This window comes from Pseudorasbora parva, chromosome 24 (genome assembly GCF_024679245.1).
Source record: "Pseudorasbora parva isolate DD20220531a chromosome 24, ASM2467924v1, whole genome shotgun sequence".
NCBI classification, from domain to species: Eukaryota; Metazoa; Chordata; class Actinopteri; order Cypriniformes; family Gobionidae; genus Pseudorasbora; species Pseudorasbora parva.
Genome location: NC_090195.1, coordinates 18,957,070 through 18,983,010, shown reverse-complemented (window position 1 = coordinate 18,983,010; position 25,941 = coordinate 18,957,070). Strand labels below are relative to the sequence as shown.

At 36.7% G+C, this 25,941-nt stretch overlaps 1 protein-coding gene across 2 annotated transcripts; it reads left to right on the top strand.

The window, feature by feature from the left end:
- The first annotated feature begins 1,238 nt into the window (after positions 1–1,238).
- On the top strand, positions 1,239–12,197 carry LOC137063461 (suppressor of cytokine signaling 6). Of its 2 annotated transcripts, none has more exons than XM_067434595.1 (2): positions 1,239–1,599; positions 6,498–12,197. In XM_067434595.1, the coding sequence occupies exon 2, from the start codon at positions 6,613–6,615 to the stop codon at positions 8,188–8,190; it is 1,578 nt and encodes a 525-aa protein (XP_067290696.1). In that variant the 5' UTR covers positions 1,239–1,599; positions 6,498–6,612; the 3' UTR covers positions 8,191–12,197. The 2 variants fall into 2 exon arrangements, with proteins under 2 accessions (XP_067290696.1, XP_067290697.1); XM_067434596.1 differs by lacking the exon at positions 1,239–1,599 and adding an exon at positions 5,257–5,381.
- Positions 12,198–25,941: the final 13,744 nt, after the last annotated feature.

Genomic DNA, 25,941 nt, shown 5'->3' with positions numbered 1-25,941 from the left:
AATGTTGGGGTGGCCTACTGCCATTTAAAGGCCTTTTAGCAATGCTATATTCTGACGCTTTTGAAATGTTCACATCAATTCACAATGCCGCTGAAAGCTTTGGACTGTCTGATAGTTGCCTTGCCTCCATGGCGAGTGATAAAAATGTGTTCCAATGCTGGAAAATAGAAAAGTAATCAAATGTAATCAGTTACATTACTTTAATAAAGTAATTACAATAGTTTCTTATTACATTTTAATAGGCTAACTAGGTCAAATATTTGTTTCTATAATAGAATGAATGTTATGCAAAAGATAATCTTGATAAAATATTTGACTTATTTTTTTGGTCAAAAATCTCCAACATGCCATTTCTCACAAGAGCTTAAAAAAGTGATGAAGTGAATGATATTGATGACATCACCATAGTTCTTTTCTGATTTGTTAAACTAACAGTGTCACAACTCTAACCGCCATTCTGGAATGATGCGTTCAGCTTGACGGAAAAAAAAAGAATACCTGCAAGACTGACACTGCCGTGGGAAATTGTTCAGTTTGGTTTGTTAATGAGGATAAAAAGGTATCTTATGTAATAAATAATTTAATTTTTTGCTGAAATGTTATATTTACACACTTTTTTTTATTCCTTCAAGATTATTTGTTTTTTAAGAGGTATATCTATTCGAGACAATGGGAGGGGTTAAAATATTTCTATTTAAAATAATATAACAATCCACAACTTTTCTTTTTCTTATTATTCATAAATTCTTTCTCCGTCTTTAACTTTGGTATTGTAGGCTACTTATAATGTGATGTGACAACTGAATGTAATCTCAGTCTTTTTTTTTTTTGACTAATATGTTAATGTATCTTTCTGTTAATGTTCAACAAGTATGTGAATTGAAGAGGAAACAAAACAACAACAACAACAACAACCCTTGGTCTCCCCTAATCCTGCTTGCAAAATTCTCATAATATAATACATAATAGACTTCACAATTCACAATACAGACATAAAATAGATACTTAAATAATATAATAATAACATAGCCTTTTAAAAGAATCAAACGTAAAAATCATGTTTTTTTGCTCAACAAATATACTTGTTTATGTTGGCTATTTTACAATAAAGAAATAAATCTAAGTCTACACCACTGATTTAGCCTATATAAATGTAGGCTAGAAAAGTGGACAGACCCCCTCCTCCCTCTTGTTATCCTTTCTGAGTCTTTTCCCATAATGCAACAGTCAACAAAGGAAGAGGGAGAGGAACAGGCTGTAGCCAAAGTGGCTAGCTAGCACAAAAAGAGGAAGAAAGAAATGAAGCTGTCTTGAAAAATTAAAGGAATGTGTCTCTCATCAAACTGGAAAATACAGATGAGGGGAAAACAGCCTCGGTTTTTTGCGTGCATGAGATGATGACAGACCATGAGCAGTGGGTGTTAATGTAATAAAGCTGTTGTTCCGGTGAGGGAGCTGTTGCTGGATTAGCTTAGCAGCTAGCAGTCTATTAATAGCACGCTAATGCTAAATGAAACCCTCGTCGTCAGATTTACGGACACGTTCGACCCAGACCCATCTGTCTGAAGCGAGAGAGGAGGGTTAACTTCCGTCGAAAGGGTAAGTTAACGTATTTTTTTTTAATTTACGTGGATATTTTACACTCTATTTTTGTCCGTAACGATGAAGGTCCCGTAGCCTGCTAGCTAAGTCAGCTCACTCCAGGCCTGTTTATTTTGCGAGACAAAGTTACAGAGTTTGATCTGATTGCCAAATTTTTTAATAAATATATATTCTAATTGATTAATCTTCTGCCGTTTGGCTTTGGTTCTATGTTGCTCTATAGTTATTAAGTTAGATGCATGCGTACAGTGACACATCTTAAAATATGTCAGTACCATCGTTTTGTCTGAAGATGAACTTCAGTAATGTTGTTTTCCTTTTTTCTTAGCCATGTCTTTAAAAGGCCTAATTCAACTAAAACCTAATCCTGGCTTAATCTAAACTCTGTATGTGAAACCAGCCCTAAATATAGGCCTATCTGTCTGAACTCCCGATTCTGATTGGCTGGAATGTGTACATAAAACAGTTTAATAACAGGTAGTTTCAGTCATTTTAATCACTGTTCTATATTAATGCACAAAATCATCAAATCTGTATTCATGTCATTTAGTTCATTTGAGCAGAATTATATTAAATGTTTCACCCAACACATACTCTTGCAAACATTGATAATATTATTATTATTTTTTTTTTTGAGTGCAGCAGCTAATGACAAATTATTATTTATTCAGGATCTTCTGGTCCGAGTTGATCACTCTTATGTCTTGTGACAGCTGCATAGGCTTGTACAGGAAACAGAAGAAATTCATTATTTCACCTGATGAGTCTCTCATCCAGTCTAAATCACTATCTGTAATGTTGCATTTATTTAGGTATTGTCACATAATTATCAAAAGATGTGTAATATTGTGTAGTTATTGTTTTATTTTTCGAACTTATTTCTGTATCCAATACAGAATATGCGATTTTTCACATCACATGACAAAAGAGACTTGAACCGGAGTATGGCTGCACGATATTGAAAAAAACCCTAACATTACGATAATTATTTTTGCAATATGAAAACAGTTTGACCAAATGAATAGCTTTATTTGAAAATATATTAAGTTATGTTTGAAATGTTAATCTGACTCATCTGACATCCTACCTTGGCATCAAATGTGTTTCAGGGAAATTTCAGTGAAAATTGGCAACCAGTTAAAGGGATAATTGTTTTTATAAAAATAAGAAATGCAATATAAAAAAATAAGAAATGCTTAAGTGTCATTTGTGGAACTGGTATTGCAAATTGGATACGCAAGTAAAAAAATGGATAATAACTTTAAACACTTCCCCCCAGGTTCACAGACAAGGCTTAAGCTAGTCCAAAGTTAAATGCATGTTTGAGCTGTTTTAACTGAAAGCAACTTGCGCTGACGTATCTTAAAATATGTCAGTGTCATTGTTTTGTCCAAGATGCACACCAGTAATGTTTTTTTTCCAGGGCATGTTTACAAAAGCTACTTCAATATCCAAATTGAACAAAGACCAGGAGGCTTAAAGGGTTAGTTCACCCAAAAATGAAATTGATGTCATTAATGACTCGTAAGACCTCTGTTCATCATCGGAACAAAGTTTAAGATATTTTATATTTTAGTCCCAGAGCATATGCAGTCAATGCACACTTTACTGTCCATGTCCAGAAAGCTAATAAAAACATCATCAAAGTAGTCCATATGTGACATCAGTTTATTGATTAGAATCTCTTGAAGCATCGAAAATACATTTTGGTCCAAAAATATCAAAAACTATGACTTTATTCAGCATTGTCTTCTCTTCCGTGTTCCTCCAAAAAGATTAAAACGGTTCATGAATCAGTGAATCGATCAATGATTCGGGTCGCCAGTGTCACGTGATTTCAGCAGTTCGGATTGCATCAAATATGTAAAAATGCACGGTCTGGTGAGTATTCAGTTAAACACAGTGGATATGTCTTTAGTGAACATACAGTTGAGGTAACTGATCCGTGCAGGTCTTAAGCCAGACCTGATATTCTGTGTGATTAATGTTAATCAAACAACAATGAAATAAAAGAAAACCACCACATGCTTGGCTAAATAACTTTAATATACTTATTAAGAATCAGTGTAGGCTATAGTTAAAATATAGAGGGAAGACTAAGCATTTCTATATTTGATTATTTAATTTATTTCTTGCCACTGTTAAATATGTGGCTGAAAAATAAAGCACTGTTTTTGTCATATAGTTTGTAATTTGCATTTTTTGCTTATAAAAAAAAACGAAAACAAAGATACAATTAAAAATCTATATTATAATTATAAAATTACATTTAAAAAATATTAAATTACTCGTATCATGAAATATGATTTTGGTCATCCCAACCTGTTCAGAAGTGAAAGGTTAGTGAATGATAACATGATTGATAATGTGATCTGTGTAAGGATGTTCACACCGGCAGTTATTATAGCAATAAGAGGAGGGAATGGTCAAAAACTAGGGCAGGAATATACTGGCCAAAATGAATTATTAGTAAAAAAAATAAAGAAAACCATGAATAATAAGTTCTGTTGTCATATTATTATTTTACTAGTTTCTTTTGTTTTTTAACCATGGTATCGATTTCGTATCAGTATCGAGGTAATTTGGTCTGGTATCGTATTGAAGTCATAAATTTGGTATTGTGACAACACTATGGAGTGTTCATATGCAACAGAGCCTAAAAGTCTGATAAATGTGTTATCTTGTAGAATGCGCACTCAGCTCAGCCGCTCCCTATACACTGAGTATGTGATCGAGAATTGAAAGCTAACACTCCCTGATTCGCGCACGTTAATCGTTCAATCAGAGTTTCTCCCATGAAAAGACGTCAATAAAACAACTTGAGAACAATGTCACTTAACATTGCACTTACCTCAGGAAAGTTATGCAGTGTTTGTTAATTAGCCATAAAAAACACTAGAGATGAGCTTATTTACCTATACATTTACTTATACATTTACTTATTTTAATGGAGGCAGGTGTTTATGAAAACTATGGTTAAGTTATACAAACATTTCAGTTTTTACAATAGCCTATCTCCTAATATCAAAGCTATCTTAGGCTGGACTGCGTAGTTCCTCCTCTTAGCTCTGGTCTCTGTTTGCACTTTGAATATTGAGAGAGTACTTTGATTATGATTGCACTTATTGCACTTATTATTCTTTGCACTTAATAAAGACAATAACATTATTTATTTTTTTATTATTTATACTGTTTTTGTTTCTATGTTCAATTTGTGGAAATGAGTTTAATTAGGAGGTCACACACAGCCTTGATCAGAAGTTCTGGAAGCTCATAATTCATGTACAGTAAGGTCTTAAGAGACTCATGTGAAATCGAGAAGCCAGTCAGTTCATTTCGTGGCAAAACCTTTTCCAATGCTTGTATATTGCTGTCTTTCAATGCATTTGATAAATCATACTCTGAAACTAGAACTGAACTGATATTCATTAAGATGAGTTAAAACATTTAAAGGGTTACTTCAGCGATTAGCATATGGCTTTGTATCAGTAGAAACCCTGGAGTATATTCAAATGATCGTGCTTTTCCCCCTCATATCCCCCTGAGACAAGAGATTTATGCATTTTATTTCTGGAAAAATTCCTCCTTTGATGCAAATTGACAATATTTGCATCATAGGAGGAATGTTTGCCCAAAGGCTAAAGACTACAGCCAGCAGAGGGAGCCATTTCTGCATGTTTTGAATCTGCGCATGAGGGATGGGAGATTACACTCAGCTTGCAGGGAGAGCTCAGCTCACAGCTACATGCACTCATTTAAACGGAGATATGGGGAGCAATGTAAGTCTTTTAACTTCTCAAATTAATTTCTATGAAAGTTAAGCTTGCAAAGGCATGAAATGAAACGCGCCAGACTGAACTCGCGTTGTATGTCGCGAGTGTAGTCGCGATTACCTCAGCTCTCATCACTCGTGCAGTTAGTGCTCAGTGCTGTGAGACTCGTGCGGCGACTCACTCATTATATTGAACAGACTGACACATTCAGTTTTTAATTGTAGTGTCTTCTCCAGCTCAGTCACAGTAATCCAGTAGGTGGCTTTGGGAATGGCCTCACAGGGCAGCGAGGCATTCTGGGAATTGTAGTCTTTCATCCCCATGGGACAAAAATACATTTTCTGTCTTTTCTCAGTCTAGAAGGCACCAAATTCAAAAATAATTTCACATTTCTACTGCATTGATGACCCAGTTTAAATACAGATTCATCTTCCCAGCGCTGAAGTACCCCTTTAAAAATTCACCGTGGGTCATGAATTTTGTCATTGAGGATTTCAGCTAAAATCTTGTCTCGTTCTTGTGAACCCGATGTTGTGTCTCATCATCTTAGTGACATCTTAGTAACCCCTAATAAATTCACGTACAATACACAGTGAAATTGAATATAGCTCATCATAGTATGAAGTTGCTTGCTCATGCCTCTCCAGTTACATCCAAACTCTCCTGTCTGCATCCTAATCAGATGAATTGGATTATTCGATTATCACACAGAGAGTACATGTTTTTTATTTGACATATAATGCCAAATAAAAAACAGCTAAATTGACCAAATAAGGGCGAGGATTGTGGATATTAATGCGTATTTTCTGATAATTTTTCCTGTCTATTAAAATAAGCTTTGCCTTTGTATTATTAGAAAGGACTGTTAAACACAGACAGACAACTAATGACTTAAAGACTTAGAATAGATACTAATGTATCTGCACTTTGGTGCTGGGTTCTCAGCACTACCAACAAAAATCCAGCTCATGACACTTATTTGCCAAATGGAAAATTTGCTATGTATAGGTCAACCACCATCAAAGATGACTTGAAATGTCATGATGATTCAAAAAGAGCGAACTATGCATGTTTAGTGGTTAATTCACTCTTTCATGATGTGTCTTTATCTCACCTTTGCAGATGACGAAGGCGTTCACATGATTGACGTCCCCAAGTCACATGGCCGGACTCTGCGGTTAGCATTCATCGGTCAGCAGATAGGACCATCCCATGCCCTCATCTGGGGTGTACAAGGATGAAGAAGATCAGTCTGAAGACGATCAGAAAGTCACTTAACATAAAGGGCAAAGAAGATGGGGATTTCGTCATGCTTCAGCAGCCATCTTTAGCGGCTGAGTACACCAAGGATGACTCTCTCTTTGGAGGCTGTTACACCAAAGGGCTGGTGGGTTGTGATCTTAATGGGGAGGATGAGAAGGGTCATAAGAACCGATCAAAGAGCGAGAGTCTTATGGGCACTCTAAAGAGGAGACTGTCTACCAAACAGAAAGCGAAAGTCAAAGGAGGCTCCACCGCAGTAGGCTCTGGAGATGATGACGACACTTTCTCTTCCTCGTCGGTCCCGATAAGCTTTAATGAAGTCAAAGCCCAGCGGCCCTTAAGATCCTCATCCCTCCGAAGCCATCATTACAGCCCTTCTCCATGGCCTTTCCGGCCCGTCAGCTCCGAGGAGGCTTGCATCAAGATGGAGGTAAAGGTCAAAGCTATGGTCCACTCCCCTAACCCCAGTCCCTCTCTCAATGGCATCAGAAAGGAGTTCCATGACATCCAATTAGAAGGTCTGTTTCATGATCAGAGTGAGTCTCTGAAGGACATGGAGACTCATAGTGGTAACTTGCATTTGAACATTGAGGATCACGTGCCTATTGGACTCACACCTCAGGACTACATCCAGTACACAATGCCTTTAGATGAGGGAATGTATCCAAATTCGTCCCAGTCCTTCTGCTTTGATGGCCCCTCGCCAATGGAAGTTGTCGATCCGGTCGAATCTGACTCGCTGCACGTGGACCAGGGCCCGGATGACCACGATCTCATGCCGCCTGACATGCTCATGGAGCAGGCGGTGAACGGACACCTTCCTGATACTCCGGCGATGGTCCTTTCCAATTCTAGAGCAGACACACCTTTATTTTCTCCCTCACTGTCACCTCTTTCCAGCAACGATATTCCAAGGACCCTCTCCGGGTTCAGTGGCGCAGACTCTCATGTTGTCGAGAGAGTGAGGCATCACCTGAACTTTGACCCCAATTCCGCTCCCGGTGTTAGCAGGGTGTACGATTCTTTCCAAACCAGCGGACCCATGGTTGTAACAAGCCTTACGGAGGAACTTAAAAAACTGGCCAAGCAGGGTTGGTACTGGGGACCTATAACTCGATGGGAGGCAGAGGAGAAGCTCATCAACCTTCCAGATGGCTCTTTTTTGGTGAGGGACAGTTCAGACGATCGCTATCTCCTCAGCTTAAGCTTTCGGTCACAGGGAAAGACGCTTCACACCAGGATCGAGCACTCGAATGGCAGATTTAGCTTTTACGAGCAGCCCGACATAGAAGGTCACACTTCCATCGTAGATCTCATCGAGCACTCTATAAAAGACTCTGAAAATGGCGCGTTCTGTTACTCCAGATCCCGTCTGCCGGGGTCCGCCACGTACCCTGTTCGGTTGACCAATCCTGTCTCGCGGTTCATGCAAGTCCGTTCGCTGCAATATCTTTGCCGCTTTGTCATCCGACAGTACACCAGGATAGATCTGATTCAGAAACTGCCTTTACCAAACAAAATGAAAGATTATTTGCAGGAGAAGCACTACTGAACAGACTGTAGTAGGATATGGTAGTAAATTGCACTTTTTGTTGAGTGACGCATTCTTAAAACAGTTTACATGTATGGAGGTCCAGTGATCAGTTGCATAATTTGACTATCCGATCTTCCCACAGAAATGAACAGTAAATTTGTTGTTGCTCAGATTCAGTGTTTTACACTTCGCAAAGGCTCTTCAGAGCAATGCGGTAAGTCCAAAAAGCAGTCAGGATTTTTGATGCCATGCCTAATACACATTCATATTGATTATATGAATATGTATTGCAGTAAAAACTTTGATTTGAGGATTAGATGTTGCATTAATGTGCTTCATTCATTGATAATTTAGCTAAAATGCTAAAGTGCGGTCACATTGGCAAAAAGTCTCTGGGGAAATCTCTCACCATTGTGTGAAATTCCAAATTGTGGATTCTAGGGCTGAAACAATTACCGTTAGTCGTCAATAATACCGTCACCTCATGTACCCCAGTTTGGGAACCACTGATCTATTTGAAGGGTCTGCAATAACGCAGTTTGATCAGTGGGGCACTGTAGAGCAATACTGTAATGCAGCCCTCCTTGATCCATTCTAATAGAAGAAAAGACAGCGATTCGAAAGTGCAAACAATGCCAAACCTGCAAAACGTGGGAAAGTCTAGGGTAGCTACAAAAATGTCATGCAGGGCCACCAACTCTCACTCATTCGAACTCGCACAATTGACAGTGTTCTCACATCACACGTCTATTTTCTCGCACAGATCAAAGAGGACACAGACAATGCAAAGACAGATAAGACAGAGCAGCTTACTTTTGATATAAACCTCAGCTCTTAAATTCTGTCAATTTTATTACAGAATTCAAACAATACATGTGGTTTTGACGCTCTTTAATGTTGTGACAGTTCGCTTTAACACCTCGGGTCAAGCGGCAATTGAACCTATTATCTCTTCTTCTTTTCTACTATTAAATCACAAAATAAATATGAATGAACATTAAAAAGATACAGTACAACTTGACAGTATACAGATACAACTGAAATTAATCCATCTCTAATCAGTTTCAACCGCAGAAAGACGTCAATAAAACAGCTTGCAAACAATGTCACAAAGCGTTACATTTACCTCATGAAAGCCATTCAATGATGGAGCATTTTTTTACACTTATATTACACTCTTAGAAGAAAAGGTTATTTCGGTGCTACGTATTTGGTACACCTAAAACGTTCTATATAGAACCCTTTTAAGTGCCATAAGGGTTCTATAATAAAAGAACCCTTTTGGCACTTAAAAATGTAAGGTGCCAAAATGTAAAGTGCCCCCCTAAAACAAGACAATACTTTTGCATGTCTAGTAAATACTTCTTGTTTTGGGAATTTTTAGGTGTTTGGACTAGAAACAAGACAAAAATAACTAAGTAAAGCATTTTTTTTGCAGTGAACCTTTTAGGGGTTCCAAATACTTAGCGCTGATAGTACCTTTAAAGGTTCTATATAGAACCTTTTCGTCTATGAGTGCATATTCATTTTACTCCTATTAAAAAGTTATTGTTACAATTCCCAGACTTAATAAAAAACACAGTTCCACTCATTGTATTGTTTGGATTATTGATGACTTCTGAGGAAGAAAGAAAACTTGAAGGAGATTGATTTATTCAGTGTGCTCGAAATTCATAAAAAATGTTTTGTCAAAAGCTGAAGTGGTTCTTTTTTTGTTTATTAGTTAAAATAGGTATAACTCAATATTTTAACATTGCAAAAGTGGAATCAATCAAAGCCTACTGATTAATACGTTAAATAATCGACAATTGGTCGAGTAATCACTCAAATAATTATTAGAAGAATCATTAATAGGTCGATTAATCACTTAAATAACCGCTTGAATAACCAACAATTAGCTGATTAATCACTCAAATAACATTGGAATAATCAATTAGTTGATTAATCACTCAAATAATCATTAGAATAATTAACAATTAGTCGAATAATCACTCAAATAACCGTTAGAATAAACAACAATTAGTTGAGTAACCACTCAAATAATTGTTAGAATAAATGGAAATGAAGTTGATTAATCATTAAAATAATCGGTAGAATACTCAATTATCAAAATAATAGTTTGTTGCAGCCCCAGGGGATTCCTATTGAAATGGTTGGATTTCGCCTGCAAAGATTTGCCAGTAAATGTGATCGCACATTTAAAACAAAGGTGCTTCTTTCTGGAAATATGATGTCGGCCACGTTTTTTTTTTTTTTTCTTCCAGGTTTTGATAGATTTCCTTCTTTTCGGTACTTTTTGGTATCGGTACTTTTAATGAAACTTGCGAATATGCTGGATGACAGATTTCTAGTGGAATACAGTTATCATGTCAAATATCAGCAGACAACTTTTGAAAGAGAATACGTATTTATTTAGCATTAATATTCTACATTTAGTAGAAGTTAACAGTAAATCATTTATCCGTCCATTCGAATTTTATAGATCTGTGCAACAACAAATTCGGTCAGTCAGGATTGAGAAGGCCTGAAAGGAAGGACTGTGAATCATATCTAAAACAAATGTTATAGAAGAATACATGCAGAATGCCACAAATCTGTGATCTTGTACAAAAAGGGAGCAGGTAAAGAACAAAAGAGGTTTAGTTTTTATTATTTATATTGTATAGTGTGGTTCACACAGTATTCTGTTCTGTCTAAATCATTTTTGGCACATGTACGTTAAGTAAAGGTGTATAATGGCTCACAAACATTCTTTTGTTTTTAACAGCATTTCAAGTATTTCATATTCAAGTGCTGGAATGATTGCCATCAGTCGTTGTTGTTGTAGAAGCTCCGGTTGAGAGAAGGAAATAATGCCAGGAATTGCTCGTAATAACCTAACCAAACCTAAAAGCACAGTTTTATAGAGACATTTGACCTAAAATGGCTTGTTTATACTTGAACCATAAGCAAACTTTCAATTAATCTGCAAATATCCCAAAGGAATTATGCATTCATAAATTCATAAGAGTGGATATGAGAGATTTTTTTTTTCCTTCATTGCGGAAAGACAGCTAGGCTATCCTCACCCTCTGCCCTCCTTAATAGCAGCATGTCAGCCTGTCAATATTTCATAAACACTGCTTCAAGCCAAAAATGTTGGATTCAGACATTTGAGAATTCAAACACTGTTGTGCATTGTTTTCCCCACCCCAGCTATCCCCTTTCCTGTCACCTGAAAGGGAATTCTGTGTTGCTTATCTTCTCTTTAGTGAGGGCTTTAATAGGGGTTAAGATAGTAAAAAATTGTCAGTCATTGGAAGCTTATATTTAGCCCAATTTATACTTCTGCGCCGAGTGTACACCATAGCTACATCATAGGCTGTGTTGCACACGTAGCCTATGACGTCCCCTTACGCGCCCCTCTCTAAAAATGTATCAGCGTTTCAATTCTATGTGGACCGCAGGACTATAAATGAAAATCAACGTGTAGCCCACAGCATAGAGGCTACGGCGCAGATCCGACGTGGAAGTATAAATCAGCCTTTAGTGGTTTATGTGCATTACTTAAAGGAACACTCCACCGTTTTTAAAATAGGGCTTATTCAACTTCTTTTTCTACATTTAAATATGTGGGCAATTGTATTTTTGTCTGCAAGTGCATGCATTGTTTTAGTTTGGCAGGGTCGCCCCTAGCTTAGCTTAGCGTAATGAATGGAATCCTATGTTGCCAGCTAGCATGTCCCGAGTAAAAGTGATCAATTTTTTTTAATAAAACACCTATTTACAACGAGTATAAATAGCGATGCAGATTAAGATTAGGCGATTTCCTAGGCAGACATTGACATGGGACTATAATATGGGGAAGCACAGTCGAAGCACTGCTACTCGACTGCAGATATATCACGACTCTAATCCTCACGTCCTCCGGCTGCTGAGTGATCGCAATGTGTTGCGTGATATCTCTGCACCTAAAGTGGAAGTGCTTCGCCTGTGCTTCCCCATAATATAGTCCCATGTCAATATCTGCCTAGGAAATCACCTAGTCTTAATCTGCATCGTTATTTATACTCGTTGTAAATACACAGGCCACGAGAAGTAATTAGGTGTTTTTTTTTTTTTGATCACTTACTCGTGACATGCTAGCTGGCAACATAGGATTCCATTCATTATGCTAAGCTAAGCTAGGGGCAAACTAGAACAATGCATGCGCTGAGAGAAAAAAGCTTTTGCCCACATATCTAAATGTAGGGAAGAAGTTGAAAAAGACATATTTCGAAAAACGGATGAGTGTTCCTTTAAACGATACTGGGATAAATTTGACTTGAAATGGTTTTTGCATGTGCACTGTCCTCATACAAGTCAGCACCGGTTGGCTTTGGACTAGATTGGGATAATCAGCAAATGGGAGCTTATAAATGTCTCTTCAGCTGGCATATTGAATGTGTGTGAATCAGCCAGAACTTTCTATTTGCGGTTTTCACAGCACACATGGTCTAAGGCTTTTAAGGGCCTTTTTTTTTTTTTTTTTTAAAGTGCCAACTGGCGTTCACAGAAACTGGTGAACAATGCCGCAGAAAGTATTCGTGAGACACCTTGGGGAGTCTTTGAAGGTTAGCTGTCAAATAAACACAGTTTGCCATCTTTAATATTTATTAGCGAAAACATAACCCATAGAGTTCATTCCTTTCAGCGGAAAATGTGTTTAATGCGTATGAGGGAACACCGTTTGAGAGAGAGAACGCTCCTTTAAACACTTTATTTCAAATGCTGTATCAATGTGTGTTTTGGTAAAGAATATGATCGTTATGTTTATTTGCTGCGTTTGAATGGGCAAAACTGCCATTTTCCCATTGAATGAAGGGTTTTCTTCAAATCGGTTGTTGGATGTCAGAGGAATAGCCTAAATTGTGTGTTTTTGAGAGTGAGAGAGTATGGATGAGTAAGTAACAAAAAGGAATGTCTTAGGCAAGGCACAAGATTTTCAATTCGTTGAAAATGCTTTTACCAGAATGTTAAAGTTGACTAATGCAAAAAATAAATGTGAACTGAAGTGTTCGACCGCAGTGAACTTTTTTTTCTTTCGTCTTGTTTTCCCCAGATGTGTGGCATAATTAGATAAACACTGAAAATGTTCAGTGTGCGCGCATGTTTAAAAAAAAAAAAAGTTGCCGGGACTCCCATCACGTTCAATATAATTTCCATGACCTTGTTTGTATGTCGTTAGATGTCGCTTGTTTCGGATCGCTGAAGTATTTTGAACTGATGACAGTTGAGCACTTAACAAGCTTCACTGAAATATCTATTTTTTCTGATCCGTGTTCTGTTGTCCTTGTGCTGCGAATGAAGGTGAATGTTTACATGATGTATTTAGTACAAATTAGTTTCTCTTTGTTTATATCTCTTTCTTAAACATCTTGGTACAATTTTACAAATGTATTTCTTTAATGTGTCATACACATTTGTGCTGCTTTACGATTATGATTGCCTTTTTAATTACGAAATGGGGGAGGTAGAATGTCACCTAGATATAGGCCTATGTATTCACAATGACTTTGGTATAGTTTTGAGAAAGTCAGATGCAAAAATTGTAGTCAAAGTTTTTAATAGTGATGATGATGCTCTGAAATCAGTCCTTTTTGATGAAAAGGGTCTGCTCACTCCAGTTTACATGGTCAGTTTTCCAAAGTCGGTTCTCGTTTGTTGTTCGTTTGAAATAATGAAAGTACCAATAGTGTTTTCTTGCACATTTGGATACAGTTAAAACATTTTGTATCTGCTGGTATAAATTATGAATAAAAAAACGTATTCAAAACTTTGTTCTGTACTGTATTTCATTTAGGGTACGTTTATACATCAATGATGTACTAAAAATGGAAATGTTTTTCCTTTGCGTTTTTGAAAATGTTCAGACACAGATGACAGCGTTGTCAAAATGATCCCCATTCACACTGATCTATAAAAATGCCTAAAAATGCTGTTACACATGCCAGGCCAGTACTTGGCGATGTCACTTTGTCAAGAAACACTACACATCTACAGACTACACGTAATAAGCATAATGTCACTGTATCATTTTCAAGAAATTGCAATTAACCTGTTTTTTTTTAAAGTTCAGGCCCAAAAAACTGTTGCCATTTATGAACGGGGTATTTTTTGTAATAATAATATAAAAGCATAAGTTTGTATCTGTTTATATAAATTATAAATTAAAAAAAAAACTATTCAAAGCTTTGTTCGGGACTGTATTCTGTGTTCACGACAACGATGTACTAAAAATGGGATTTTTTTTGGACATTTTTGCATACGCGAAAATTATTAAAAGTGCATACTAGGCCAGTAATGGGCGATGTCAAGGATTGTTCAATCATTCAATTCAATTAGGCTATGTGAGGATTATGCAAACCAGTATGGTGGAATTTTACCTTTAAATTGCGTAAATGTTTTTCCTTTTAGAATTTTTTTTTATAGGCATGACCTCTTTTTTCAAATGTGCTTTTTTGTACAGTAAAAAAATATTTTTACTGTTTGTTCAAATTGCTTTGTTATAAAAAAAAAAACACCACAATTGCTATAGATTTTGTCCTAATTTGATTGTGTTCAATCCACTTAAATATAAGTACAATTTTATTTAACTTAATGTAACTGAAACCGTTAACTGAAACTTGGTGGGGCTTGTTAGTTCATTATCATACATTGCATTTGGTTAAATCAAGAGAGTAAATTGTATTTTATAAGTAAAAGTGGGATTTTATGTATTTTTTAGGAATAGAAAGAAAAGCGGGACTCTTGATGTGTGCAATAGTAAAGTTAAATCATGTTGGAATTATTAAATTACAGTGGCTTACCGTTGTGGAGAAGAGTGGAGCATTTGCTTAGGCTGTGGACTGATACAGCAGCTTTTCTGAAGGAGCTTTCACTGCTAACATTTAAGATGTTAATGTGGTCTTTTGCTAGCTAAAAGTTTGTTCGTATGTATAATACGCCATAAAGTGCGTATCATATGCATGCGAAAAACCGCGTACCATACGCACGCCAAAACTCATTTTGGCGTATACATTCCACGAGATTGCAAACTCGTACTATTTATACGCATTTTCGTGAGATCCATCTCTCTCATTCAACATCAGTCCTGACCTCACAAATGCGCTTCTAGAAGAATGGTCAAAGATCCCCATAAACACTCCTAAGGTTAAAGCTGTTATAGCGGTAAAGGGTAACTCCATATTAAACCCTAAAGATTAAAAATGCATGTAAAGGCAGGCATCACAAAACTTTTGGCAACATAGTGTAGTTGACGAAAGATTTTTTTTTTTGTAAGCTGGACAATAGTTGGGCATGTATTTGTACAGTTTGGGTTCCTAATCAGAAAAATATAGAAGATATTTAGTTTTTGAATGTTGACTAGGAATAGGCACATATTTATTCTTTTTCTGGGTGCAAGATGTTTTATTCATGGTAAGGTGGTGATAACTTGACACACTAGGACGCCACCCTCATAGCACGTCCTTTTAAATGTGCCGAACTGAGTGAGTCAAACTTTCTGTGTGAAAAGAAGAGTAGGTTTGTTTTGATATACATGGATATTCAGTTCTGCTTCGGGATATAATTGGTATATGGATCCATCATATTGTGCTTTCAAAGCCTCCGTCTGTTATCCTCCCATTGTTTAGGTAAGAACTTCTTCAACACGGTTTAGTATGCGTTTCACGCACTGTTGGGACAATTTTGTGTTCAAAAATTGATTTAACTAAAAAATATTCATGACTTCATTAGCAATATACTGTTGAGGAGCCCAAATTAAATGTAAATAGCTCCAGATTTGATAGTGTTATGTCAGTTTAAATTAGAGAAATCGCTGTTTGGTTTGTTTTTTTCTGGGAGTGTTTCTTTCGCTCGTAAGTCATCAATCAAACGTCTTATTTTGTAGATTTATGGCTTAGCCTTGCCATCTGGTCCTCTGCACGAAGTTCCATTTGTCAGTGGATGATGAAGACAACTCAAATTACCCAGTGAACACAGCTATGGCTTTAAAATGACACGGCAGAAGGAACTTTGGTCTGCAGCATAACGATGAGACCCAAAGTGCCTGCTGGCACCAGATGTTTTTATTTTTGGGATACTAAAGGTTCACTTTTGAGAATAGTCTGTGATCCCATGCCAAAGGTCTAATCACCACTGAAGCTATGGATAACCTGCACTCATAACTTATTTATGTGCATAATTAATGAATGCCTTGTTGCATTTTTACTTTGGTAACTTAGTGTGATTCTTGGTCACTGCCAGTTTATTTACTGTTTTTTGGGGCTGTTTTTATTGTATTTAATGCTTTTTAAATTTATCTGTACGGAGCCCCTAAAGGGACATGGGATGGAAAAATGAAAAATTGAGAAATCAACTTTCCCTTGAGCTTTTGATATATAAAAGGTCATGGTAATATAAGAATATCCTGTAAGTTTCAGAGCTGAAAACTTCCTTGATAGTCAAAGAAAAGCTTTTATAGACACCAGGCTCAGCAAACGGTCTTGTGCTTCAGGCTTACGTCATCGTGTGACGAAACACTGCCTCTACAGCACGTCTAATCTAGTAGCCTCGCCCACCGACTCATGGAGGTGATCGGATCGTGCTAGCTGGTCAACAACAATAAACATGCCAAAAAAGATAGCAAGATATTGCGGTATTCCTGGTTGTGGAAGAACACAGTCGCTGCATAAGCTTCCTTCTGATCCTAATATTAGGAATGAGTGGTTGAACTTTATTTTTAGTTTAGTCAATCTCATGTCAATCTTGAGTACCTATAGAGTAGTATTGCATCGTTCATATCTCCGAAAAGTCTTAAGTTTTATTATATTTATAAAAGAAATATGGGCTGTACCGAGTCTTTCTGGAAAAAAACGAGCGGCTGGAGGCGTATCGTGTGGGCGGAGCTAAAGAATGATGAGTGCGAACAAAACGGTGACGTCCTCAAGCGTGGAGAAGCCCATCGCTATCAATTTCAGCTAATAGATATATGATCCAGAATCATTCGGAGGCTGAAATAAATTGAACAGGAGAAACAGCAACAGCAGGACGTCCGTCTCTGTGGTATGTTCTGTATTTAGTGGCCTGTCAACATTTGTGTGTCTTTACTCGCAGTTTATGAGGACATGATTCGGTTTATGGACTATTGTATGCGACTAAACCTTAGCAGTAGCAAGCAGAACGGTTTTGCACGCCAGACTAGTGGCGTTTACTGATCGCAACGGTAGCCAACAGCACAGACATTTGAGGCAGTTTTACTCACCGGCTGCTTCCAAAGCAGGACCAAACCTTTATCGCTGGGACCGCTCCCTCAAAAACACACTTCTTTGGTATGATTTGGTGAAGTCCTGTGACAGCAGTGGCGTGGAAATCCACTTTGCGATGCGACTGAATCGATGTTGTGAAGCTTCCCGTTATTTCTGCGCTCAAATCAGTCCAAATGGAGCGCTGCCTTCCCGGAATGCTGTGCTGAAGCAATGAGGTCGCTTAATGTCACCCATAGGAATAAAGTGGAGCTCGGCGCGGAGTGTTTATGGGCATTTCCTCTCTCGCTCTAGTCACGCTCGCGCGCACCATACTGGGAGAAGAGCCCGTACGGCCCATACAAGGACCTTCTGCTCTATCAACGTCAACCCATACTCGGAAAAAAAAAACTCTCCGAAACTTGTGAAAAACCGGAAGGAGTTTTTTTGACACAGAAATACTCCATCAAACGTCCAACATTAGTTTTTGAAACTTTGTCTATGTTTAGGATGGGAGTCCAAGTCTTTAACAGTGTAAAAAGCTCAGTATGCATGAAACAGCATTACTTCTCTTTGGGCAACAGAGAAGCAGCACTGGACTGTTGGTCAGTGGTCCAAAGTACTTTTTTTGGATGAAAGCAAATTTTGCATGTCATTCGGAAATCAAGGTGCCAGAGTCTGGAGGAAGACTGGGGAGAAAGAAATGCCAAAATGCCTGAAGTCCAGTGTCAAGTACCCACAGTCAGTGATGGTCTGGGGTGCCATGTCAGCTGCTGGTGTTGGTCCACTGTGTTTTATCAAGGGCAGGGTCAATGCAGCTAGCTATCAGGAGATTTCGGAGCACTTCATTCTTCCATCTGCTGAAAAGCTTTATGGAGATGAAGATTTCTTTTTTCAGCACGACCTGGCACCTGCTCACAGTGCCAAAACCACTGGTAAATGCTTTACTGACCATGGTATTACTGTGCTCAATTGGCCTGTCAACTCTCCTGACCTGAACCCCATAGAGAATCTGTGGGATATTGTGAAGAGAAAGTTGAGAGACGCAAGACCCAACACTCTGGATGAGCTTAAGGCTGCTATCGAAGCATCCTGGGCCTCCATAACACCTCAGCAGTGCCACAGGCTGATCGCCTCCATGCCACGCCGCATTGAAGCAGTCATTTCTGCAAAAGGATTCCCGACCAAGTATTGAGTGCATAACTGAACATAATTATTTGAAGGTTGACTTTTTTGTATTAAAAACACTTTTCTTTTATTGGTCGGATGAAATATGCTAATTTTGGGAGATAGGATTTTTGGGTTTTCATGAGCTGTATGCCAAAATCATCAGTATTAAAACAATAAAAGACCTGAAATATTTCAGTTGGTGTGCAATGAATCTAAAATATATGAAAGTTTAGTTTTTATCATTACATTATGGAAAATAATGAACTTTTATCACATATGCATTTTTTTGTGATCTGATGCATCAGCTATTAACTGATATGAATATATGAATCCAAATTATGATGATTAGGATACAGATTGCATACAGACAGCATTTGCATGGAATATTTGCTCAAAATGTTGTCCCTGAGTCTCTAGATTTGGATTTTGCTTCTTGTTTTAACTGCTTTTGTACATGCAATGAAAGTCAATGGTGTCCAAAACAGCATTGGACCCCACATACATTATATAAATATTCTCTTTTGTGTTCCACTGAAGAAAGAAAGACATGAAGGTGTACAACACGAGTAAACAATGACAGAATTTTCATTTTTGGCAGGACTATCGTTTTAAGTATGAGGAACTAAAGTCATTCAAGCTGGAATTCCGCCAGATAGACTCCTAGAATATGGCCTTCATTGCACCAACAGTCACATCTGGTACCTGAAGGACAACAGGTGACAGAGAATAAAGAGTGAGCGAGTGCGTGAGTGAGTGAGAGAGAGAGGCTCCAGCAGCGTTATGGTGACAATATTCTCTTCCCCCAGCGATCCGCGGATCCTCATGTGGCAAAGAGAACAGGTGGCGCCCATCAGGAAGTGGTTGGGGAGAACTCTCTGTAGCCATACTTCAAGGAAGAGCACCCCACTATTGGTCCTTTAAAATCTGAGCCATACTGTTAGAAGAGAAAGATAAAATCCTAGCAGGTGTTCCTTTGTCAGGTTAGTCTCTGAAAGAGTCTCAGGAGCAGGTATCTTTGGCATGTGTTCCCTTTGCACCAATCCAAAGAGTTTCTTTCTCACCACACTGTTTTTTTTTTTTTTTTTTTTGCACGATAACTCGCAATCTATGAAATACCATGTTGCAACAAAAAGTATGTAAGTATGTAAAGTACACTTTACGTTATAGTAATCCTCATGTGAATGCAGTGGTTAATGCACTATATACAATTCATGTGAACAATTTAGTAGCAGTGATGAATTGTTCACTTAAATTGATTTTCTCACCCTCATGTTGTTCCAAACCTTTGTCTTTTTTCTCAGTCGGATTTGGAATATAGCTGACAAGTCATATGGTTCATTTTTATGGTACTTTTATATAATTTCTGATGCTTCTGTGCTCATTTATTGTTATTGCATGGAAAAGGGTGACTTGTATTTTCTAAATTTTTGCTTTTGTGCACCGCAAATAAGTCATAATTTTGAATAAATGCGCAATTGTAGTGCACTTACAATATTACAAGGATTTTTTAAACAACTGTAATTTGCAGACAATATAATATATAATTTACTTAAAGATTTTACACAAGTTTCTTAAAACACATTTAAAAAGTGCACTTTAGTGTCAACGTACATTTTAAATCATTTTTAATAATATTATTTTATTGTGCTTTAAAGGAACATTCCACTTTTTTTTGAAAATAGGCCCATTTTCCAACTCCCCTATTGAGTTTTACTGTTTTCGGATCCATTCAGCTGATCTCCAGGACTGGCGGTAGCACTTTTAGCATAGCTTAGCATAGATAATTTAATCTAGTTAGGCCGTTAGCATCTCGCTCAAAAATTACCAAAGCGCTTCGATATTTTTCTTATTTGAAAACAGTAAAACTCAACTTTAATTCTTGGGGAGTTTTTTAGTCTAAAAAAAAAAGAAAAAAGGAGTGTTCCTTTAATGGAGTGTATGTATGTGTTGACTAACTGTAAAAAGAGCTGCCTTGAATTTTTTAAGTACAATCAACTTGGATGTTTAAGTAATTTCAGCTTGAATTTCATTAAACTGACTTAAAAATTGCAGTTAAAGCAATGTAAAAGGAATGTAAAACATGTTGTCATAACTTAAGATATCATTTGTAAAAGGACTGTTGGTTTGTCAATACGTTATAGCAGCAAATGATTTTACATTGCTTTAACTCATCAAAATAAGTAAAGCAGGTTTTTTATTTTAACATTAAAATACACTAAGATTTTTAAGTCACTTTAATGTCATTTGAGTTGAAGTGACTTCCATCCAAGTTGATTGTACTTAATTTAAGCTAGCAACTTGTTTTTACAGTGGGACATGTAAAGTTATTGATGGTTATTTTAACTATAGTGTGTTTTTCGATGTTATTTGACGTTATATATCTTGAATATACTAAATTGCAACTTTGATTCATTAAATGTAATTACAAATATATTATATGTGACATAAATATAGTTTAGTTAAATCTGAATTTATATATTTTAGTTTAAAAACTGATAAATGCTTGTCAGTATGGCAGTATATTTCAAAGACTATGTTTCTATGCAAGTCTGTCAAAAAAGTGCAAACATTTCAGCAAATGCATTTAGTATTAAACTATAATACATTTAATTGCAACTAATGTGCAACTTGAATACACCTTTTAAAACTAAAGTGTAATTCTTTTTCACAAGGGCTAACAGGTTTCGACAGGAATTTCATTTCTCATCATAGCACTAAATAAAATCACATGCGGCAAATGCATAATTTATGATGGTCTTCTAATGTAAGGTATCCATTTTTTGTGCTTTGTGCTTTAATTTGGTCCCACCTGCTTGTTTCCCTCAAATTTGTCCCTACAAATTTCTTACCAGCATGTCACATACTTAACCAACAAAAGCCTTCACGCCACAAAGTGCGCGTGAATCCTCTAGGCAGTGTTTCTCTGTATTACCTTTCTGCATCGTTGCCGCTTTGTCTCTACCGGCGCTTACATGATCTGCAAATCTCTCAATCTATCTACCAGCAATGCGGCTCTGATTAATGATGCTCTGAACCAGCAGACATTGCAGGGTGTTGCCCTGTTTAGCATGCTGTGCGTTTGCCTGTTTACTGTTCTAAAGGTGGCTTACAATTTCTCTTTACTATATGCTTTCTTGTACAGCAAATGATGACGAATTATTGTTGCACAGACATTTAGCCTTACTCAAGTAGGCCTGCATGTTGAATATGTTCAAAATTCTAACCCTTAGGCTAGAAGGGGTTTGATTTTATGTGCATACATCATTGACTTCTATGTAAATGACATCTTGCTTTGCTCTGTTTTGAGAATCCTAAAAAGTTGTGACTTATAGTCTTAAAAAGGAAAACCCTTATATATCTGTCTTTTTAAAGGAAAGCTTGGATGACGCATCTAAAGGGTGAGAGGAGGAACCAGCTTTGCTTTTAAACTCGCTTTTTCTAGCTGTGGAAAGTCCCTTGATATGGATATTTTAGAGCAAAAATAATATTCAATGTCTTGCATATTACATGTAGACAACAGGCAGGGCACAAATTAAAATGCATGACACTGTTCTTACACCCTAAAAAAAATTGGGTAAAAAAACAACCCAATGTTGGGTCAAATATGGACTGACCCAGTGATTGGGTTGTCTTAAGCAAATATTTAACCCAACCACAGGGTTAAAACAACCCAATTGTTGGGTTAGTCCATATTTGACCCAACATTGGGTTAAAACAACCCAACATTTTTTAAAGTGTATACAATGATGAGCAACGCAAATATGCAAAAACATAATTTTCTCTGCATAGTATAGACATAAAGCATATTTTAAAAACCATAATGAGAAGATCATTCAGATTTCTGCTGCAGCATAGTTCTCCTTGGCAAACACAAAACTGTATTTTAAGCTCAATCTAAACAAAACAATGAGGTTCATGGTTAATAAATCAATCAATCCTCATATAGGATTAATATAGTTATTAACTATTGATATAGTTAATATATACATCAATCCTCCTTCCAAAAATATATAAGTAGTTATATTTTAAACCTGATGGGGTGGGATATTTTACTGCATAACAAGAACTTTGTGTGTGTGTGTGTGTGTGTGTGTGTGTGTGTGTGTGTGTGTGTGTGTGTGTGTGTGTGTGGGTGTGTGTGCGTGCGTGCGTGTGTGCTTCTCTGTCCTGGTAGGGACTTCAACCTGAATGCACACATGACTCATATGGGACTCATGTCACCGTGGGGACGTAAATTGAAGTCTCCATGAGGAAACACGTTTATAAATGATACAGAATGAGTTTTTTTTTTTTAATGTAAAAATGTTCAAGTTTTGTGTGATAGTTAAGGGGAAGGGTTAGTGTAAGGGAAGAGAATATACAGTTTGCACAGTACAAAAACCATTACATCTATATGAAGAGTCCCAACAAAGATAGCGAACCAGACATATTTGCGTGTGTATGTGTAATGAAATAAAGTATAAATAGTATTTATAAAAATGTGCTTTTTGACAAGAATATCTTTTCAGAAATAAAAGGATTTAGCCAATTAAAAAAATAAAATAATTTAATCAAATCTGTTCTAACCTCATAAACCACTGCTCTGACAAATTAGAAACAAGTGCATATAAAACTGTATAAAAACAGTAAAATATAAAACGATGACTTTGGCTCAAATGATGTGTATAACTCATAAACTTGAGGCTACCTGACAAACATTCTTAAACTTTAAGAAGGGGATAATTGAACTAATTCTATAAATCCGTTTTGCTTTTGCATCATTTAGGGCCTCAATATAATGCTTAAAGGGATAGTTCACCCAAAAATAAAAATTAGCCCATGATTTACTCACCTTCAAGTCACCCTAGGTGTATTCGACTTTCTTCTTTCAGACGAGTTATATTAAAAAGCTCATGGCTAATCCTAGCTTTATAATGGCAGGGATTGTTGCTTTGTTTTTGAAGTCCATGAAAGTGCATCTGTCTGTCAAATAACATGCTCCACACAGCTCTGCGAGGTTAATAAAGGCCTTTAGAATTGAATTGATGCATTTGTGTAAGAAAAATATCCATAACCTATTTAAAACCTTTTAAAGTAAAGTTCCGGCCGATTGAAAAATAAACTAGCAAAACAGACGGTTGCTTTGGTAATTTGTTATAGGCCTACTAATAGTAGGCAGCTAAATATATGTGGTGTGTACTTAGCTATTACACAATATTCTTATATATACCTCCTTCTCAGTACATGCTTTATTTGTTTTTTTTTGCATTCCTCTCTGACCAGCAGTTAAATATAGTCCGCTGTGCAATTAATAAATCAGTAAGCTATCAGTATCTGTTGTGTCATATGGGTTTGTTTGATATAAAAAGAGCATGACAATGTCAATATGCCAATAAGCAGTGTTTTTGCAGTTCATGTTTTGAACGCATCACCCTGTGAAAAAACTAAACAGGCAGTTTGCTGTGAGCAAAATATGAACGCATGTGAACAGCATGCAACCGGTTTTGTGTGAAATGTTTCCCTCCTAAACATCTCTCCTCTGGGTCTTTTCACCAGAGCAAACTACAGCAAAACGGTCGATTAGTAGTTGTGTCTCTCATCTTTTCCCCTGACCCGTAATAGATTGCCGAGTCCCATTCCTCTCTGAACTCTGCAGCAGTACAGAAAAGAGCATAAAAAGGAAAATATCCCATGTTCTGCTATGTATTTTCCCCTTGATCAGCTGTTTAAGTGCATTTATGTCTATTTTTCTCACACACCAGAATCTTTGCTATATGAAATTGCCTTCCCATTAGGGCCATAAAGCTACGGAGCGCCGTTCAGCAGTGCTGAGACTCAGCTTAGGTTGTCCTAGATCTGTCCATTTACTTCCCTCTTAAAACAAATAGATGAGTTTAGGAAGTGCTGCTTCCTTAAATATACAATACCTCAACACGTAGGGATCGTTACGTAACGTATGCACGTAGAATGACTTTTTGCATCCATTATGCAAACTGCTTCTTTAACGGCATCCCTGGCTTTGTATTATACTTTTCCCACATTTGTTTTTGGTGTGTAAATAATGTAACACAGCCTTGATGAAGAGGAGTAGCCATAAGCTATGCAATAATAATGAACTTTGGGAGCTGGCTTGTGCAGAACTGAAATAATTCTGTTTGAGGATGACTGTTAAATATCTACAGCTGTCGAATTACATCTACAGGGAGTCTGTAAGATAAAAGAATGCATCTGATTTATTTATTTCACAAACTGTCAGCTGCTCTGAAATACTCTTGATGCTTCAACTTTATTTTGAGAAGAAAGGAAACAAGATAATGGGGGGTATGTAACCATTTTTGCCTGCTGATGTTACATTACCAGCATTTATCTGAATCATTAATCCCTCTGGCAAAAAATAAAAAAAAATGCTGACAGATTCTTTTTACTGTGGAATTTGCATTTGAAAACAGGGCCTTCATGAGTTATGCTAAACATTATCTTATCAAGTTTTGGTTAGGCTCAAATGAGGCATAGCAATGCTGTTCTTTGGAGGGAAAAAAGTTTGCCCTGAATGGAAACCTCTGTTTGGCTGTTATCATTGACTTTCAAGGAAAATGTTGACTGTTATTGACTGCAACTCAAACCTGAGATAAGCTGACGTCTTTAGTCTCACTTTTGATGTTGAAGTTCCTTTGTGTTTTGATTGACAGTGATTATAAGTTAGCTATAAGGAAGTCTCTTATGCCACACATGTGCTTGTTTCCTTGTTTCATCAACCATGGGGTTGAAATATATTATATACAATCTCCCTGTTTTAGCATCGCAGTTTTCGGTTCTGCATACAGTTCTTGTTGTTGTTTTTTTCTTTTAATCATTACCACTCCAGAAACTGACTTCAGCATATACACTGTAAAAAAATATTTAGAAAAAAAGTTACCTGGTTGCCTTAAAATTTTGAGTTAATACAATGACAATTTTTTGAGATTCGACAACCTTTATTAAAATATTATTAAAAGATTTTGTAAGCATATTGGGTAATTGTGTGTGTTTTATTTCCGATGATGCAGTGAAACATGCCAAATAGTGCTATTTTTATGATTTATCAAAAATGTTATGTGGTTCAGATACAAAAATATTTTGAGTTTCTATTTATTAAACAAACCTTCCTTCATTGTATCAACTCAAATTTTTAATTTCAATAAACTCAAAATTTTAAGGCAACCAGGTTACTTACTTTTTTAAGTTTAACCAACAAAAACCAACCAAATTTTTTTACAGTGTACATATAGCTTAATTATCCACAATTTAGGATACAGTATTTAAAAAAATGTGTGGGTCCTGTGGGGGCCATTTTAGTACAGTGAACTCATTGTCATGTTCAAGAAACCAATGTGAAATT

Excerpts from the sequence above, each read along its gene's own strand:
- LOC137063461 (XM_067434595.1), top strand. The coding sequence starts at position 6,613 with ATGAAGAAGATCAGTCTGAAGACGATCAGAAAGTCACTTAACATAAAG.